The sequence below is a fragment of the Microcebus murinus genome, chromosome 4 (genome assembly GCF_040939455.1).
Source record: "Microcebus murinus isolate Inina chromosome 4, M.murinus_Inina_mat1.0, whole genome shotgun sequence".
Classification (NCBI taxonomy): Eukaryota; Metazoa; Chordata; class Mammalia; order Primates; family Cheirogaleidae; genus Microcebus; species Microcebus murinus.
In genome coordinates this window covers 4,252,876-4,271,717 of record NC_134107.1, presented here as the reverse complement: position 1 = coordinate 4,271,717, position 18,842 = coordinate 4,252,876, and the positions used below count along the sequence as shown (strand labels likewise).

Genomic DNA, 18,842 nt, shown 5'->3' with positions numbered 1-18,842 from the left:
CCGGAAGTTGAGCGAGCCTGAGGAGGGAGGGGTGGGGTAGCTTGGGCGTGGTCTGCGTGGGCGGGGCCGGAAGTCCCTGTCCCGTGACCGCGCCGCGTCGGAGGCGGTGGCTCGGAGGCGGCGGCGAGCCGGGACTGGCGCGGGGCGCGATGGCGGACTGGGCCCGGGGTGAGCGCGGGGAGCGGAACATTTGGGGACGAGGCCATGTTAGAAGCGACACCGTTGCCCGCGGGAGTCGTGTGTGCCCGACCCTGCCCCGCTGGGGTGGCCGCGGCGCCGAGGACCCTGCTGGGGGCGGAGCGGGGTCCGAGCTGGGCCGGGTTTCGGTCGGCACTGCCGCGGGGGCGGGACTGGGTGGGCGGCGCAGCCGCTCTGGGCGAGAGTTCGCTGGGGTCTCTGTCCCCGCCGCTCCCCGCGAGGTCATTCTGCGTGGGGTCGAGGTGTGCTGGAGCACGGACCGGCCCTCGGCTGGGCCGCCTCTGGTAGAGGCTGTGTGCGGTGGGAGGGTCCCGGCAGGCCTCTGCTGATTTGGACTCCGAGCGCCCCATTTCCCCTCTCGAAGCCTATGTTCTCGTTTGCAGAGTGGGATGGGCTGTTGTGACGATCGAAGGAATTAACGACCAGGAAATGGTTGGCAGGACGCTAGCTCCCCTTCCTTTGGGATCTATCTGTACACGTCAGTGATTCCTGGGACTTCGCCACTCCACTTAGATGGGTCGCATTGAGGCTGTTTTTTCCATGCTTTGGGTCAGTGGGGACTTTGCACTCCGCGCTGGCACATCAGTTCTCACCCACCTGATGTGCCAGGCATTCCTTGTCACCTGACCCAGTCTCTGCAAGCACTGTGCTCATGGTGTAGGAGGAAGCCCTGTGTGTGATGCAGACAAAGGATCTCCGGTTTGATCTCAGCTCCCATTTTGGGGAGTTGGGGAGCTTTGCTCAGTTATTTTCTCTGTGGTAAAGGGCCTTCCCAGGGTCTCATCTTGGTTACCTGTTACTGCTGCAGGACCCAGCTGAAAGGTTGTCCCTTTCTGGGGTTCCTTCCTGGGTGTGCTTCCTAAGTATTTCCCAGGTCCTTAACAGAGTTAACTCTCTTTCTGAGCTTGGGTTCCATATATGCAGATGGGACATCTGTACAGGCAAGTGTTGCATCTCACCAGCACTGTAGGGCTTGGTCCAGGTTCTGGTACAGTTATTTTCAGAAAGTGTTGATTGGACTGAACCCAATTTGGGTGCCTGCCCATGCCTGCCTGAATGTGTATGCAGGATGTGTTTTCACAAAACAGGTGCTCACACATGTCCTTTATGCAGCTTGTCTCACGTGTGCAAGGTCTACCCTCTGGAACTTGGGTTAGGGCTGGACCTGCTCACCATTGGAATGAGAGGGGTCAGGGGCTGTGCTTGGGTGAATGCAGCATCTGCTTTCTTTTCTCACAGGTCAGAGTCCTGGTGCTGTGGAAGAGATTCTAGACCGGGAGAACAAGCGGATGGCTGACAGCCTGGCCTCCAAGGTCACCAGGCTTAAATCGGTCAGTTGTGGTCCTCTTCTTTCACCTTTTCTTGGTATTCTTGGGGAGTGGGGATGGGGGGAGGCTAGAGAGTCTGGGGGTGGGGGGTTCAGGCAGTTTTCTATGCTCCTTGTCTAATTCCTGGTTATGTGTACGTAACTTCATGAGGCCCCAGGTGACACCTGGACCTTTCTGACCTCTGTTGGTGACAACATGTCTGGCAGAGCTGTTGACAGGATCTGGCTAGTCTTGAAGGGTGGGTGAATGCTGCATTCTGTCTGTTCTAGCCTAACCCTGCTCTCTCTGTATCCTGACCAGCTGGCCCTAGACATTGATAGGGATGCAGAGGACCAGAACCGGTACCTGGATGGGATGGTAAGGGTCTGCAGTATGCGCGAGTCAGCCAGCTCTGCCCCCACACTACCTGCTGTGTCTCCTCTCCTTCAGCACTGGTGCGGGTGGGTGGTCAAGGCACCGCTCCTGTGTGATCCTGCTGGGATTCCTCCTTCAGGACTCGGATTTCACGAGCATGACCAGCCTGCTTACAGGGAGTGTGAAGCGCTTTTCTACGATGGCAAGATCTGGGCGAGACAACCGGAAGCTTCTTTGTGGTGTGGCCGTGGGCCTAATCGTGGTCTTCTTCATTCTCTCCTACTTCTTGTCAAGGACAAGGACGTGAGCCAGTGGGAGCTGGCTTCTGTGGTTGCCAAGGGTAGCCCAGGCCTTCCCCACTCAGTGTTCTGGGCTCCTGAGGACTTAGGTACAAGATATTCCTTTGAAATTGCAATCGTGGGTTAGGAATCTTCCTATGTGGTAGGAGGCTGCGGCTGCCTCTGACCTGATGAGCTCATATTGACTGGTCCCATGTATAGAAAGGACCCTTTACTTTGGGGGAAACCAAAGCCCAGCCTCCACCCCTATCCCTAGGTGCTAGAGACGCCAGCAGAGCTGGGGCCACAGTGTGTCAGGAAGAGCCAGGATTGAACAGCTGTTGAATCCTGGATGTGGTCACCTGAGCCCAGCAGCACTTCTCCCACCTCTCTGAGCTCTGGCATTTTAAGGCCCGTGTGGCGTGTCCTTACCTGAGTGAGGCCATGTCTGTGATCTGAGGTGTCTGGAGCTGACACAGGAAGGGTCCGTGGCTATGAACCTCAAGTGAGTGCCATCTACTCTGACTGAGCGTCCTGGGCCTGGAGATGGCAGTTCCTCCTGGCCGAGGGTGCTGAGCACAGGCCAGACTTGCTGCTGCGAGTCCTCTGTGCATGCCTTCCAGTCCTGTGGATGAAGCCAGAGCCCTGGGAGGGACATGGCTTGTGGAGGAAGGAGTGGACACAGCCTTGACTTTAGCTACTGGGCCGGGATCCTCCTGGGTTGTGTGGCTGTGTATCCAGCAGCAGAAACTTGAATTCTCAGGTTTCATGATCTACCCAGCACCAAAGATGGGTTTCCAGGAGAACAGACCTAGAAATGGGCCAGTGTGGCATTTCAGAGTCAGGCATAGTATGGGGTGTGAGGCTTCCCCGTGAGGGCCCTCTCTGTGGGTCATGTAGGCCACCTGCTGAGATTTGTTGCTACACAGTTTACTGGTACCTTTCACCCCCCACCAGGCCCAGCCAGTCCTCCTGGCTGTGATGGAGACCTGTGCCACCCTCCTTGTCCCCAGCTTCTTCAGGCTGTCTTCCCACCCCCTCTCCCTGGGCCTTCACTGCCCACTGGTCCTGGCCAACTTTCCCACGAACCAAACCACTGGGCTGGCAGGGCAGCAACTTTTGGGGTCCCAGCCCCCTTGCCTTGGCATAAAAACACCGTTAAAGAAGTAGCAAAGTGGCTATGTGCACTTCTCTTTCCTTGTTCCCATTTTCTGTCTCCTGGTCATTCCATCTCACTGTCTACTCCCTGGTGTGACCACACCATGTGTCGTGCAGAAGTGCCTCTGAGCTCCAGGTTGACTGCAGATGAGTCACAGCCCCACCTTGTTCTGACCTGCAGCTCCGAGTCCCTTTGGGTCCCTCTTCCACACAGCAGGCCCACCCTTCACCAGCGCTCACCACAGCCCCTTTCCTCGTCACCTGGCCTTTCCATTGCACTGCCTCCTGGAGGGTCCACCTGCTTCCTCCCCTACCCAGTGCAAGTGCACACCTCACCCTTGAGGTTGGCTCAGCTGCCTCTAGGTCTCTGGGGCTTTGCTACTGCGCTGAAACCCTCCAAGCTGGCCTAGTCTTGTTTCCAGCTTGCCGCCTCCTTGGATTGTCCTTTTTTGGGCCCCTGTCATTCCTGGCACCCCAGCATCTTTGTGTGCCATGGCTTGGCATACTCTTCTGCTTGTCAGGGCCTGTCCCCTGGTCACCAAGCATGGTGGCTGTTGCCTCTGTCTTGTCCCCATGTGGTCATTGCAGATGGCACATCCACACCCCAGCTCCGTGTCCCCCCATCTTTTCCTGGACCATGTGGGGCTGACCTCCGATTGCTGAGAAGCTGAGCTGTGGGAGCCAAAGCAGACCACAGGAGGCTGTTGCTGCAGCAGCGCCCACTCTCCTTGCTGATGCAAACTAGGAGTGAGACTGCCTCTCAGGGGCTGTCCTGGAGAAGTTCTTTGCTGTCTCCGAGCTGTTCCCTCCCCATCTCTCTGTCTCTGGCTGTTTGCAGCCCACCCAGGTACTTTGGGGTCTGAGTTATGGTTCCTTTCTGGTTTGCTTTTCTTTCCCCTCACTGTCAGATCTGACCCCCTGCACACCTTACTCTCTGGACATGTGGGGTTTCTGATTTGACCTCTGACACCAGTAAAGCACAGAGGGACCTGGGGGGCCCATGTAAGGGTTGGGGTTGCCCACTCTGCCAGGTGAGGACAAACTGCCAGCTCTGTCTCATAATTCAAGGGCAAGACATATTACCAGTGAAAAGTGGAATAAATGAGGCCTCATAAACAAGTAGTCTTCGTTGTCTCATTTCCTTGGCATTTGAGGAAGTTTTGTCTGGAGCTGACCCAGGTCCACAGGCTGGCTGTTGGTTCTGGTACGATACACCCTTCCCCTTCCCATCCTCACCCTTGGGGGAATCCCTGCGTCCTCCCTTATCCACCCCTCAGGGCTGCCTTGGGCAGGGCAGCAAGGGAGTCACCACTTCCTGCTGCCTGGCCCTGCTCTGCCCCGATGCCTGAAGCTCAGATGAGGGTGATGATAGCATTACCTCATAGGGTTAAATGAATAAACGTGAAGTGCTTAGAATATGCAGCTTGGCACGATCACAGCCCAGTAGGAGCAGCTGTACTGTGCTCATACAGGTGCAGGTGATAGTCCCATGGTATGTCTGGCAGGGCCACCCACCCAGAAGTGACTGCCCCTCAAGGCTGAGGTGAAATCTGGAGTTCACTCCTTGAGACCTGGCCTTGGACTCCTGGGCAGCCTCTGGAAACACCCCCTCTCAGTCCCAGCTGATAATGCCCCCTTTCCTGTCCACATCCTCCTTACACTCCCTGTTGTCTGTTGGTGTGCAACAGATCACCCTAAAACTTCTTCACTTAAAATAGCGTTAGTGCCTTATTGTCTCTGTTACTGTGGTCAGAACTTCAGATGGCCCAGCAGGGCTGGCTGTTTGCCTTGCTGAAGCTGTGCGGGGAGGTGTGGGGCTGGGGCTGCCCTCCCCTGAAGGCTCACTCAGGTCAGTGCTGGTGTGAGAGGAGGGCCTGGCTGGGCTGACTGTGAGGACACCATGTTGGGTCACCAGGCAGGAAGCTTCCTCATGACATAGTGGCTGGTGCCAGGTGTGAACAGGGACACGGGGAGTGGGGGTATTTGGGCAGAAGCTGTTTCCTTTGTTGTGTGCCTGGACTAAAATCAGGTGGCATCACTTCTGCCACGCACTTTTATTCAGCACGTCACACGCTCTGGTCCAGGTTCACAGGGAGACACAGACTCCACCTCTCAGGGCGGTGATGAGCAGAGGTGTGGCTGCCTTTGAAGTTCAAGGCAGAAAGCATCAGGACGTCAGGTGAGGGGCAGGGTGTCTGAGGCTCCCAGGCCCTAGAAGCCAGGATCGGACCCCTCGTGGGCCAGTGCTGACAACGGGACGTTTCTGGAAAAGCTTGATCTTTCCAAGACAAACCCTTGCTAATGGAATCCATGATTTATTAAGTAATCTGGGCATGACAGGAAACAACATTAGCAAATGGGAAAGTAGCGTAGAAAAAATAACTGGTCACAATTGTCCAAATAAGCGTGCTCTGCCCTGCAGGGCAGGCTGGCTGAAGCCCAGCTGGTGGAGACTCCTTGAGAATCTGCTGTGGGAACGCGATGCTCGGAGGCGGGGCTGGCGAATGCGGTTGGGGCTGGGCTATTCCACGTCCACGACCAGCGGCGTCATGTAGTCGGAGTGTTTGATGCCGAAGGTGACGATGGGGGCGCAGGGCTTGGTCAGGATCACCTGGGAGAGGAGAGGCTGTGAGGGGAACTGGCAGCCCTGTCCCCACTCCGAAGGCTATCGGCCCTGGCTGGGGCCTGGCTGCTGCCTCAAGAAACCCAGGCTGAGGCAGTCAAGCACAAAGGCTGTGTTGCGGGATGTGGACACAGCACGAGGTCACCCCCCTTTGGCCCCATGACCTTGAAGGGTTGCCACTGGGGCTTGGGCTGAAGATGGACGGGGTCCTGAGGGCTCAGCCCCTTCCCCTCTTGCTCTCCCAGCTGTGCCCTTCCCTCGGGCTGTGTACCCCCCAGGCTCTGTCTCCACTTCACCCCCCAGCCTGTGTCCCCCTCCATGTGCCCCCTGTAGGCTGTGTCCCCATCCCCTCCAGGCTGTGGGCCCCACCTCCTGACCCCACTTTCTGTAGGTCTGCGCTCCCAACGCCAGGCCATCAACCAGGCCACAGAGCTCCACCGCCTCCCCCGCCCCCCCCCCATCTGCAGAAAAATTGTTTTCCACGAAATTGGTCCCTGGTGCCAAAAAGGTTGGGGACCACAGCTGTAGGGCATGTCCCCCACCACACTATCTTCCACACCCCCACCCAGGCTGTGCCCCCCACCCCCTCAGGGCTGTGTTCTTCCCAAACCTTCTCAGGGCTGTGGGCTCCGGGGCCTGGCTTGAGGGTCTTGTCCCCTGGGGGCTCCACCCGGGCAGCCATGGTGTACTGCGGAGCCTTGAACTTGGTCACCTGCACGTCGGTCTGGCGGTAGGCTGCGGGACCTGGGGTCTGTGGGGCAGAGGAGGCTCAGACAGGCCCAGCCTGCAGGGCCCGTGGCTGCAGAGGTGAGGGAGCAGCCTGGCACAGCGTCTGTGCATCAGTGTCCACTTTTGTTTTCCATCGCACTGTGAGGACCACACCCCACTGCTTGGGGGACACCTTTCCTGTGTCAGATTTTGGCCTCACTCTGGCAGGGACATCCCTCCTGTGAGTGTGAGTGTGGCCCTGTCCAGTGGGGGAGCTGACCTGTTGGACTAGAGGGCAGGGGCCTAGGCTGGCGAGGTCAACAATGGGTTTTGGGCCCCTCAATCCGCCCAGGCACGTACCCAGCCTAGGGCCTTTACACTGGCAGTTTCCGAAGCTGAAACCCTCTTTCCCCAAATGGCTCATGGCTTATTTTCTCCTTTTTCCTTCCTTCCATGCTGCCCTAAAACTGCCTCTCGCCCTCCAGACAGCGCTCCCTAAATCCCTTCTCTGCTTGTCCTCAGCACTGTCCCTGCCTCCCGGGGCCTGGCCTCTCCCCTCTGGTCTGTTGTCCACCCCTCCCACCACCACGTGTCACCCAGCACGTGGCAGGGACCCAGAGGCAGGGCTGGAGGGCTGAGGGGTTTCAGCAGGGTAGGGTCAAGCCAGTGGTCCTGGGTTGGGGGGAGGGCTCTCGTGGGAGGCAGTGCTTTGCCCTTGGCTGGTGTGACCCTTGCCTTGTGCAGGTCATCGCTGAAGCTGCCCAGCTTGCTGCGGCCCTTGATGGAGAAGGAGGGCTGGGAGACCTTGCCGACGGTGTGGGGCCCCATCACGACAGGTAGCATGTACGCGGCAGGGCCTGTGGAGTGGATGCAGAGCCTCAGGACAGAGTGGGCCACAGGCTCCTACCCTGGCGTTCTCTCCATTGCGCTGCCCTGTCTCACCCACCCCATCCTGGACCCCCAAGTCCAGTTGGCTGGGGACTGTCTGGGCTGCCACAGACCTGGGGTGCTGTCCACTCGGAAGGTCTTAGTCCGGGCAGAGATGGAGTGGCTGGGTGCAGAGTCGAACACATGCTTGGTGGATTTCTCTGGAAAGTAGTCACCTGGGGGAGGAACGGGGGGAGGGTGCTGGGACAATGAGGATAGCTGGCTAGGTTTGGGGGCTCAAAGAGGACTCTTCGATATTCCAGGCACGGAACCTCTGGGCCCCAACACAGATGGTGGCCGGGGCTGGCTGGGGGTGTCCAGGATGGACATGCTGACTGTGGACCTGGGGGAACAAAGCTTGCTTCTGAGCAGGGACAGTGGGATCTGACATGGGTCTGGCCCCTGGACCAGGTGGAGAAAGACCCAGGTTGGAGCTGGGCTCTCGGGTCTCCGAGCTTCTCTGCCCAGGCCTGATGGTGCCCCCTCAAGAGCAGATGGGGCAGGAGGGACCGGGGTGGCTGAGCGCTCACACCCTGGCCTGCCTCACCTGCAGGAAATTGGGGACGTGCAGCAGCCACCCCACAGAGCGGGGCAGGGCTGAGGTAGGGGCATGCTCGTCTGTCCAAAGTAAGGAACCTGAGGCAGGGTCACTCACCCGGGCCAGGGGTCAGCTTGGTCTTGGTGCGGTAGCGCCCCAGGATGGAGAAGGCAGGGCCGAGGTCCTTGCCGGTCCTCAGTACCTTGGGGTTCACACTGTAGCGGGGCCCCGGGGAGCAGTTCTCTGCCAGGAGCATGGGGGCCCCTCGGAAGCTGAAGGCTGGTGCACGCAGCTTGGTGGGCGTGTGCTTCACGAAGCCTGTGTGCCAGTGGACTCTGAGCAGCTGAAGCCTGACTTGCCTCCTCCCCAGTGGGTGTCAGGAAATGTGCCCCAGGACCCCTGGACTCCGCAGGCACCCCCATACCCCCCATCCCCTCAGGGCCCCAGCCCCACCCCAGGCCCTCAGCGCTTACCCGTGGTGGGTGGAATCAGGTACTTGGGTCCGGGGCTGCTGTAGAGGGCCATGATGGGCCCCCGGGGGCGATGGGGCCTCCAGGTGCCCACCCACACCTCCTCCGCCATGGCTGGCTCTGTCGTGGATGAAACTGTGACCAGGTGCTGGGAAGCCCCTGCCCTGTCTCCTGCTGGCTCCACTACCCCCACCCCTGCTGCTGCCCACACTGCCAGGACACGCCTGCCTCAGTGTCCCCTGCAGGTGTCTCCAGCTGGGAGCCAGGGAGTGGGGCAGACCCTGCAGCACATGCCCGAGGGGCTGCCCATTCTGGCCCTCGACTGGCCACCCCCTTGGCTCTCGGGGCTAGCAAGAGGACGGTGGCAAGGAGTGGGCGGGCGGCGGTGGGGGTCGAGGCTGTCCTCTGGAGAGGAGGGAGACCTTTACCTCGTCCGTGCAGGAGCCGCACTCAGAGCAGCCTACGGACCCAGCCTCCCCTGGGACGATCTGTCCCCTGGGCTTCCGTGCCAGGGAGTTGCCGCAAAAGGAGCATGGAGAGAAGGGCCCCCGTCTCTCCCTGGGGGCCTCAGGAATTGGGGAGGGGTCCCCAGCCCTGAGCTCTAGAATGTGGCTCTGTGGGACGGTGGGTTCTAGATTGTCTGTGTGATGCAGACAATGGCCTCTGCCCAGGCCCCCCCCACCAGGACCCCTCACAGGGACACCCCCACCAGGACCCCTCAGCAGGACCCCTCACAGAGACCCCCCACCAGGACCCCTCACCGGGACCCCTTACAGGGACCCCTCACTGGGACCCCTCAGCAGAACCCCTCACAGGGACACCCCCCACCAGGACCCCTCACAGGGACACCCCCACCAGGACCCCTCAGCAGGACACCCCCACCAGGACCCCTCACTGGGACCCCTCACAGGAACCCCTCACAAGGACCCCTCAGCAGGACCCCTCAGCAGGATGCCCTCACAGGGACCCCTCAGCAGGACCCCTCACAGGGACCCCTCAGCAGGACCCCTCACAGGGACTCCTCGCAGGGACCCCTCACAGGGACCCCTCAGCAGGACCCCTCACAGGGACTCCTCACAGGGACCCCTCAGCAGGACCCCTCACAGGGACTCCTCACAGGGACCCCTCAGCAGGACCCCTCACAGGGACTCCTCACAGGGATCCCTCAGCAGGACCCCTCACAGGGACCCCTCACAGGGACCCCTCAGCAGGACCCCTCACAGGGAGCCCTCAGCAGGACCCCTCACAGGGACCCCTCAGCAGGACCCCTCAGCAGGACTCCTCACAGGGACCCCTCAGCAGGACCCCTCACAGGGACCCCTCAGCAAGACCCCTCACAGGGACCCCTCAGCAGGACCCCTCACAGGGACCCCTCAGCAGGACCCCTCACAGGGAGCCCTCAGCAGGACCCCTCACAGGGACCCCTCAGCAGGACCCCTCAGCAGGACTCCTCACAGGGATCCCTCACAGGGACTCCTCACAGGGACCCCTCAGCAGGACCCCTCACAGGGACTCCTCACAGGGACCCCTCAGCAGGACCCCTCACAGGGACCCCTCAGCAAGACCCCTCACAGGGACCCCTCAGCAGGACCCCTCACTGGGACCCCTCAGCAAGACCCCTCACAGGGACTCCTCAGCAGGACCCCTCACAGGGACCCCTCAGCAGGACCCCTCACAGGGACCCCTCACAGGGACCCCTCAGCAGGACTTCTCACAGGGACCCCTCAGCAGGACCCCTCACAGGGACTTCTCACAGGGACCCCTCAGCAGGACCCCTCACAGGGACCCCTCAGCAGGACCCCTCACAGGGACTCCTCACAGGGACCCCTCACAGGGACCCCTCAGCAAGACCCCTCACAGGGACCCCTCAGCAGGACCCCTCACAGGGACCCCTCAGCAGGACCCCTCACAGGGAGCCCTCAGCAGGACCCCTCACAGGGACCCCTCAGCAGGACCCCTCAGCAGGACTCCTCACAGGGATCCCTCACAGGGACTCCTCACAGGGACCCCTCAGCAGGACCCCTCACAGGGACTCCTCACAGGGACCCCTCAGCAGGACCCCTCACAGGGACCCCTCAGCAAGACCCCTCACAGGGACCCCTCAGCAGGACCCCTCACTGGGACCCCTCAGCAAGACCCCTCACAGGGACTCCTCAGCAGGACCCCTCACAGGGACCCCTCAGCAGGACCCCTCACAGGGACCCCTCACAGGGACCCCTCAGCAGGACTTCTCACAGGGACCCCTCAGCAGGACCCCTCACAGGGACTTCTCACAGGGACCCCTCAGCAGGACCCCTCACAGGGACCCCTCAGCAGGACCCCTCACAGGGACTCCTCACAGGGACCCCTCACAGGGACCCCTCAGCAGGACCCCTCAAGGGACCCCTCAGCAAGACCCCTCACAGGGACCCCTCAGCAGGACCCCTCACAGGGACCCCTCAGCAGGACCCCTCAGCAGGACCCCTCACAGGGACCCCTCACAGGGACTCCTCACAGGGACCCCTCACAGGGACTCATCACAGGGACCCCTCACAGGGACTCCTCACAGGGACCCCTCACAGGGACCCCTCAGCAGGACCCCTCACAGGGACCCCTCAGCAGGACGCCTCAGCAGGACCCCTCACAGGGACCCCTCACAGGGACTCCTCACAGGGACCCCTCAGCAGGACCCCTCACAGGGACCCCTCACAGGGACCCCTCAGCAGGACGCCCTCACCAGGACCCCTCACAGGGACCCCTCAGCAGGACCCCTCACGGGGACCCCTCAGCAGGACGCCCTCACCAGGACCCCTCACAGGGACCCCTCAGCAGGACCCCTCACAGGGACCCCTCAGCAGGACGCCCTCACCAGGACCCCTGTCTCCAGGCCCACCCACCACCCCCCCGCCAGGCTGGGGTGGGACAGAAGTGGGGAAGGGAGCAACAGGGTGGTGAGGTCACAAGGCCTAGAGAGGGGTGGCCAAGGAATGAAGGTGGTGACCCCACTCAGCTCCACCCCCAGTAGAGACCATGGGGCTTGGGAAACTGAGGCACAGGAAGTTTCTGGCTGTGGGGGATCCTGGGACCCAGGGTTGGGGTTGATTGTCTGTGGGGAGGTGCCGCCCCGCTCGACTTTCTCAGAGCCTGCTCACCTGCTGTCCCAGCCCACCCCTAGGACCCTGGATGTCCTGGGTAGGTGCGCTTTCTTCTCAACCTTATCAAGTGTCCTCTTGGGGCTCAGGCTCTTCCGGGAAGACTGTGACTTTGGGAAGAGAGGCTCTGGCATCTGCCCCTGGACCTGGGCATCGGTGGCCTGTGTCACGGGGTACAGTTCTATGCACAGCCATTGCCTTGGAACACCAGCTTCCGGATGCCAAGCACCCCACCTGGCCCTGGGAGTGAGGGGGCTGGCGCCCCGTGTCTCTGCCCAGCCCAGACACTTCCTCCTTCCGGGGCTCCGTGCCCCTCCTGCCTCCCCCGCTGCTTCTGCAGACCCTCTCCCTCCTGTGTCCACGTGACGGCTGTGTCTGCTCTGCTTCGTGGCATCTGCTGGATTTTCCACTCTGAGTCCCGCCCACTGTGTGCCTGCTCCTGTGTGGAGCCTGTTTCTGTGCACATCTCTGTGTGGGCTGACATCCACGTGTATGCTCCTCAAGTGGGACCCTGGGTGTGAGACTGTACATGCACCTGCAGGTATGGTCATGTCCTTGAGTGTGTGTTTTTTTTTTTTTTTTTTTTGAGACAGAGTCTCGCTTTGTTGCCCAGGCTAGAGTGAGTGCCATGGCGTCAGCCTAGCTCACAGCAACCTCAATCTCCTGGGCTCCAGCGATCCTTCTGCCTCAGCCTCCTGAGTAGCTGGGACTACAGGCATGCGCCACCATGCCCGGCTAATTTTTTCTATATATATCAGTTGGCCAATTAATTTCTTTCTATTTATAGTAGAGACGGGGTCTTGCTCTTGCTCAGGCTGGTTTTGAACTCCTGACCTTGAGCAATCCGCCCGCCTCGGCCTCCCAAGAGCTAGGATTACAGGCGTGAGCCACCGTGCCCGGCCCTTGAGTGTGTTTTTGACTTGACCTTCTGTGTGTCAGTGGGCAAGAGACAGCAGCCGGGGCCTGAGCTGCAGAAAGCTTTATTGATTAAACAGTTGAGGATAAATTTACACGTGGAGAAGCAGTAGTGGGGCAGCGTGGCCATGGCTGCTTGTGTGGATGGTCCTGTGGCTGCTGGGAGCCACGTGTGGGGTCCACTTAGGCATCATCCATGTTGCCAAGCACTTGCACCTGGAAGGCAGATACGTGTGGGCCAAGACAGCTGGTGATTGATAACCTGACAGCCGTCAAGCAGACAGGCCTTGGCCAGCCTCTGGGGGAGGGTGGGCTCTGACACAAGGTGGCCCCTCCCCTCCCAGCAGCTGGGAGGTGTTGTGTGCGCATGCATGACTGTGTGCATACATGTTGCATGCATGTGCATAGGTTGCATGTGAACATGTGTGTTTGTGTGTACATGTCCACATCTCAATGTAAGCATGCATATGTGAATGTGCATTTGTAAGTGTGTGCCTGCAGTGTGCACTGCATGTTTGCACCTGTGTTGGTATCTGTGTGTGTGCACACATGTGCAAGGGGGTAGCCCACAGGCTGGAGGTGGAGCAGGTCTGTGGAGTCTGGGGGCTACTCTGTGGGGGGGGTCTGGCTGAGGCAGGTTGGGTGTCTGTGGGGTGGTGAGCTGTGGGGTTGCTGTGCTGGGCAGGCAATCGGGGGCCTTGCATTGGGTGGGTCTCGGTAGGGCCTCGGGTCTCCAGGGAATGGGCCCCAGCCCCCGTACCAGCAGTTTGACCATCTCCTCCTTGTGCATGGGCTGCAGGCCGTCGATGCAGGACTTGAGCTCCGCCAGTGCCTCTTTGGCATTCGAGTTGATGTCGTACTTGCCCAGGGGCCCTTCGTAGAGCTCCTCTGTGGTCCCCACCAGCAGCGTTTGCAGGAAGTCCATGAAAAAGTCTTCATTTTCCCCCGCTGTGGCCAGCCCTGTGTCATAGGTGAGATGATGCCAGGCCAGGACCCCCGCCACTGTGGTCTCCCCATCAATGCCCGTTTCTCTTACACATCTTCCTCCACCACACCCCAACCCTACCTGCCTGCAGACCCCCCGTCACCCCGATCTCAGCTGCCCCATCTCTAGTCAGGCTCCCTGGGATTACTGCGGTAGGAGAGCTGCGCCCCTGAAGTGAGGCTGGTCTGGCCTAGGGCTGGGAGGGCTGGCTGTGCTGGGCTGTGGAGGGGTTGGGTGGGGCCGGGGCCAGCAGGGTCCTTGCCCACCTCTGTGATGGGGGCAGGCAGAGTGTCCACTGCAGGGGCCTGATGCTGGGGTTTAGCTTCCCGGGTATCCCCAGCCCCTACCACAGAACGTGCTAGAAGCACAGTGTCTGCCGCCTGCGCAGCGGCACAGACTCACCGCAGACGCAGAGCATGGTGAGGGCTGCCAGCAGGAGGGTGCTGCTTCCCTTCATGGCCAGCAGTTGCAGGAGCTGCCTCTGGCTGGGATCCCAGGGTTTTATGCCTCAGCAGGCGGCACCTTGCCAGGTGGGCGGGCCGGAACTGCCCACCTGGACCTGGCAGTGAGCTTGGGTGAGGCGTGTTCTCACCCCTGGAGCCCCCAGTGGGTGCCAAGGAGCAGTAGCTTGCGGGTGGCTGTGTAGGGGGTGTTGGCAAGCGGCTTTGGGGTGCATGGGAGTGAGGACAGTGTAGGGTGAGTGGACACAGGCAGGTGAGGCCACGCAAGCTGGCCAGTGAAGGGGGCAAGGGGGCTGGCTGCCAAGGGCTCTGGTTGTTCCTGGCCTTGCAGTTGAGGGTGGTGGGCTCTGGGTTGGGCTCAGGCCCTTCTTTGGGGCTGGGACCCCCTCTGTTCAATGGGCTGCATGGCTTGGCTCTATGTCTGGGGGTCTCCAGCGTGGCAGGGGCCAGGAAGTAGCTGTGCAATGGAGGACTTCCTGGGGGCTGTGAATCTGGGGAGGCCTGAAGTCAGAGGCAGCGTCCAGGGGATGGAAGATGGCCTCAGAGGGTCCGAGGGGTGGAGCTGGGCTGCCACTGAGGCCTGGTCACAGCAGGAAATGAGGAAGGGGCCGCAGTCTCTGTGGCCAGGCCCACCGGGAAGGCCCAAGACCCTGGGGGAGCCCGTGCCGGGTAGGTGGGGATGCCACAGGCCCCCAAACCAAAGCAACCCAAGAGAGCCTTCCTGGGGGTATTGGAGTCCTGCTCTCCCATGTGGCCTGGCCCTGCTCTGCCTGTCCCCTGCTGCCACCTGGTGGCTGATGGTCCTGCGGGCCCCTGGGCCGCTCACCCGCATGTCTCTGTGGCCCTGGTTCCCGCAGAGGGAACCGACTTCCACCCCCACAGGCCGGCAGACCCAACCACATCCCGCCAGGTCCTGGGGCTGGTTGCCATGGACCCGAGCATCTGCTGTGCTGATGCAGCCCCCAGACTCTGGCTCTGCCCCGTCCCCCGCGAGCACTTGCACACTTAGATCCCTGTTTACAAGGAAGCTTCCGAGCCCCGCTTTGCTAACATGAAATTAAATCCACAGGTGGTGTTCCCTGCTCGTAAACATAACTGCGAAATGCAGAAGTGACGTGTAGTGAAGTAACCTGCCCCAGAACAGCGCGCGGCGCTCAGGGCAGGCTCGACTCGCGTGTCCAGGAGCTCCAGGGCTTCCGAGCTTAAGGTTCTGCCGCCGCCTCCTCTGCTTGAAGGTTTTTAAGTGCTGGCCCTGGGCTTTGCCTGTCCTAGACCCACCAAAGCAGGGGCCCTGGGGGTGCAGCCTGGGCAGCTGCGGTTCAGAAACTTCCAGAGGATTCCGAGGTGTAGAGCTGGCTCTAACAGAGACAATCTTGCCCAGCGTCCATTCCCCTTCCTCCCTGCTTCCTCCTCTGAGGCCAAGGTAAACCAGGGGTTTCTTCTTCCCCACCCCAGCCCCTCAGAAGCACTTGCTATCTGAGGTTGCCCCGTAGCCCCTCCTGGGTCCTGTTGGCACAGTCTCCACCAACCTCTCACAGCGGCTGAGGGTCTAAGCATCTCGATTCTGTGTTCTGCTGCTCACCGTGGCATCGCTCTCGGCGACTTTGCTGCCCACACAGCTAATCCTCCTCACGCCCCACGTCTTCACTCCCTGCCCCGTGCCTCCTGTGATCTTGCCTCCACCTGCTTCAGCCAGCCACTTTGAGGTTGTTCTCTAGTCATTGGCAGTACCAGTAATTGCACTCTTCTAATTCCACTTCACGTACCCCTCCCTCGGGCCATCTCAGTGTCCAAGTGCAGCCGTTATTCGGGGCACACCAGCTCTGAGCCAGCGTCCTTGTTCCTTACCCATTCACGCCCGTGCCAGCTCGCATTCATGGGACCGTCACAATCACTTGGTGGCACTCTCAGCCCCAACCTCCTTCCCCTCCCTCCCTTTCCCCTGACAAACCCCAACACTGGATAAACCCGCCTCTGCCTACGGGGCAGAATGCAGCCGGGGAGCCACTTCCTACCTCACTTCAAGACCACTGCCTTGGGCGGGTCCTTAGGTGCTGCCATGACTTCTGCCGGATCTCTGTGGTATGTGCCCACACCTGTGCAGGTGGCTCCTTCTCACACTGTCCCTCCCATCTTGCTCCTGTGCCTGTGCTCTGATGTCATTGAGAAACTGAAGTAACCAGTGGAAAAACTACATACCCATCACGTCACCTGCCAACCTGCCTTCCTCGTTAGGCATCTACTGCCTGTTTCCTTTTGTTATAAGAGATGAACTGTCTCCATGCATGTCAATGGCTAATTCTCTTGTCACTACATTTTATCACTTCTCCTAAAATGAGTTCTTTGTCTCATTCTTTTGCAATACCAACTTTTCCATCTGTACTGGGTCTTTCTTAGCAGTATATACTTAATGCTACAACATCACCCACTTCAACCAAAACCAAAGCCTCTACCTCAACACAGGTGCTGCCATCTCCCTTTGTCTTCTGTGCCCGCCTGTCTGTCTTGGTCTGTGCCCCAGGAACACTGGAGCCCTCTGTTTTCAGGTTGAGCTTGGTGAATAGGGAATAGCAGGACATTAGAGGAAGGGACAAACGGATTTTGGATCCATTAGCTTTGTATGTTTGGGTCTTCTGCATGCATCGACATGTAAATCTGCACAGTTTTGTTTGGTTCAGAGCTAGTAGCTTTATTGGTAATGAAGCTAAAAACAAACTTCTTTCACATTACCATCATTTCAAATCACATATATGCTGAAAGAATTGCCATGTTATCAGCAACTGCACATTCATCAAATTGAAATAAAAACTATTTTGCTACTTTTATTTGTTCTGAAAGTCGGTCTTCTATTTCATTAGCCAGTTTCTTGATATATTGAACTGTGGTGTCTTTGTAAAGTGGTGCCTGAGCTACTTTCCATACCACAGATTTCCTGATATTTTCAAGTGGTGATTTTGATGGTTCAGGGCTTTGCTGCAGTCTTCTACACGTGTGTCAGTGATTGTATATGGTTTTTGGTCTTAGCAACCTGAAGCACTACTTTATAAAAAACCTGAAAAGCCCTAATGTGTGTATGGGAAATATTGAAAATTTGCTTCTGTCAGCTTTTTAACTTAATACTCTTTCTTTCAAAGAATTCATTTCAATTATAGCCTCGCAGCCACTTGAGAGAGCAGAAAGGAGCTGCTCCCAAACAATTGTCATTATGTGGCCCGTCTGGTGGCTCCCTGGAAGAGCCCATACACAAGGCTGTTTGAATTTGGAATGGCTCAGGGATCACCCTGCATGGAAAACTTCCTACTTTGGTGATCAGTGGACACATTTCTTGAGAACTATTACAGGTAAGTTTTAACTTTGTGGCTGACTGAAGTGGTAGATAACAGTTTGGACAAATAATAAATAAGAAGTTTGATGAGGTGTCCGCCAAGGTTGGGAAGGCCCAACCTATTTTTAGTAATCTAGAAGGTCATGCACATGCCCAGGAAAGACCTCAGAAGGCCCTAGGCTCTCACTTCTGGCTGACCAGCAGGATCTGCAAAGGCACGAAGTAAAGGCTAAGGCTGAGTGTTGAAGGATGTCCCAACAAACACAGAACATTCGAGGAAGTATTTGGAGATTTGTTTTTTCCCAACTTTTAAGGAAGTGTCTATACAGTCATTAGCTAGAGAATTCAGTAGCCACACACAACAACATAGATTTCACAGAATTAGCTCAGAAAGTGACAAAACAACAAACATCAGTGACAACTAACAGCAGTAACTACAAACACAAGGAAGGAGAGACAATGTGATGCCCAGAGGTGCCACATTATATTATATAAAATGTCTAATTTTCAAAAAATATATATGATACATGGAAAGAAATAATAAAGTATGGTTCATACAAGAGAAAAAATTAGGCCAGGTATGGTGGCTCACACCTCTAATCCCAGCACTCTGGGAGATTGAGGCGGGAGGATCACTTGAGCTCAGGAGTTTGAGACCAGTCCGAGCAAGAGTGTGACCCTATTTCTACAAAAATTAGCTGGGTGTGATGTCGTGTGCCTGTAGTCCCAGCTACTTGGGAGGCTGAGGCAGGAGGATCACTTGAGCCCAGGAGTTTGAGGCTGCAGTGAGCTATGATGATGCCACTGCACTCTGGCTAGGGTGACAGAGTGAGACACTCTCTCAAAAACAAGCAAACATAGAAATATCATGGAAATCCTAGAAAGAAGGAAAGAAGGCCATGGACTAAATTTTGTCCCATCAATTCATATGTTGAAGCCCTAACGTCCAATGTGACTATATTTGGAGAAGGGGCCTTTAAGGAAATACTTAAGGTTAAATGAGGCGATAAGGGCTGGGCCCTAATTCTGTAGGACTTGTGTCCTTATATGCAGAGAAAGAGACACTGCAGAACTCTCCCTGTGCACACACAGAGGAAGGCCGTGTGAGGATACAGAAAGATGGTGCCCATCTGCAAAGGAGTAAGAGAAGCCTCATCAGAAACTTGCATTGGTGCCTCGATCCTCAACTTCTCACCTGCACAACTGCGAAAAACCAGTTTCCATGGCTAAAACACCCAGTATGTGGCATTTGGCTATGGAAGCTCAGTTGACCGATACATAGGGGTGATGTCTGTAGAAAGAGAGATGCCAGATATTTCTTTCACTCCATGTGGACACAGTAGAAAAGTCATATGATAGACAGTAAAAAGGTTAGGGTTAGATTTAAGAAAAAGGGTTAGGAAATAGGGCTTAATGACCAGGAGTCAGACTTCCAGTTCAGGT

At 58.1% G+C, this 18,842-nt stretch overlaps 3 protein-coding genes and 1 pseudogene across 4 annotated transcripts; 2 read left to right on the top strand and 2 right to left on the bottom strand.

Annotated features, from left to right (window-relative positions):
* The first annotated feature begins 40 nt into the window (after positions 1-40).
* On the top strand, positions 41-3,332 carry BET1L (Bet1 golgi vesicular membrane trafficking protein like). The gene is made up of 4 exons (XM_012769600.2): positions 41-168; positions 1,438-1,529; positions 1,827-1,883; positions 2,020-3,332. Exons 1-4 carry the CDS (start codon positions 150-152, stop codon positions 2,185-2,187), a joined length of 336 nt encoding a protein of 111 aa, XP_012625054.1. The 5' UTR covers positions 41-149; the 3' UTR covers positions 2,188-3,332.
* LOC142870516 (uncharacterized) lies at positions 3,140-4,435 on the top strand (annotated as a pseudogene).
* Positions 4,436-5,615: 1,180 nt separating this feature from the next.
* On the bottom strand, positions 5,616-9,140 carry CIMAP1A (ciliary microtubule associated protein 1A). Of its 2 annotated transcripts, XM_012769598.3 has the most exons (7): positions 9,011-9,140; positions 8,586-8,702; positions 8,230-8,430; positions 7,649-7,750; positions 7,383-7,504; positions 6,550-6,690; positions 5,838-5,927 (listed from the first exon to the last, which is right to left on the bottom strand). In XM_012769598.3, the coding sequence occupies exons 2-7, from the start codon at positions 8,692-8,694 to the stop codon at positions 5,838-5,840; spliced, it is 765 nt and encodes a 254-aa protein (XP_012625052.1). In that variant the 5' UTR covers positions 8,695-8,702; positions 9,011-9,140. The 2 variants fall into 2 exon arrangements, with proteins under 2 accessions (XP_075857699.1, XP_012625052.1); XM_076001584.1 differs by lacking the exon at positions 9,011-9,140 and having other exon boundaries at positions 5,616-5,927; positions 8,586-8,703.
* Positions 9,141-12,756: 3,616 nt separating this feature from the next.
* On the bottom strand, positions 12,757-14,087 carry SCGB1C1 (secretoglobin family 1C member 1). The gene is made up of 3 exons (XM_012769602.3): positions 14,016-14,087; positions 13,389-13,588; positions 12,757-12,844 (listed from the first exon to the last, which is right to left on the bottom strand). Exons 1-3 carry the CDS (start codon positions 14,068-14,070, stop codon positions 12,812-12,814), a joined length of 288 nt encoding a protein of 95 aa, XP_012625056.1. The 5' UTR covers positions 14,071-14,087; the 3' UTR covers positions 12,757-12,811.
* Positions 14,088-18,842: the final 4,755 nt, after the last annotated feature.

Coding starts and splice junctions, on each gene's coding strand:
- CIMAP1A (XM_012769598.3), bottom strand. CDS start 8,694: ATGGCGGAGGAGGTGTGGGTGGGCACCTGGAGGCCCCATCGCCCCCGG. Junction 7,751..8,229: donor CAAGCTGACCCCTGGCCCGG/GTGAGTGACCCT, acceptor TTCCTCCCCCAG/GTGACTACTTTCCAGAGAAA. Junction 6,691..7,382: donor TCAGCGATGACCTGCACAAG/GCAAGGGTCACA, acceptor TCTGCCCCACAG/ACCCCAGGTCCCGCAGCCTA.
- BET1L (XM_012769600.2), top strand. Junction 1,530..1,826: donor AGGTCACCAGGCTTAAATCG/GTCAGTTGTGGT, acceptor TATCCTGACCAG/CTGGCCCTAGACATTGATAG. Junction 1,884..2,019: donor ACCGGTACCTGGATGGGATG/GTAAGGGTCTGC, acceptor TTCCTCCTTCAG/GACTCGGATTTCACGAGCAT.
- SCGB1C1 (XM_012769602.3), bottom strand. CDS start 14,070: ATGAAGGGAAGCAGCACCCTCCTGCTGGCAGCCCTCACCATGCTCTGC. Junction 13,589..14,015: donor CACCATGCTCTGCGTCTGCG/GTGAGTCTGTGC, acceptor CCTATGACACAG/GGCTGGCCACAGCGGGGGAA. Junction 12,845..13,388: donor AGGAGATGGTCAAACTGCTG/GTACGGGGGCTG, acceptor TCTGCCTTCCAG/GTGCAAGTGCTTGGCAACAT.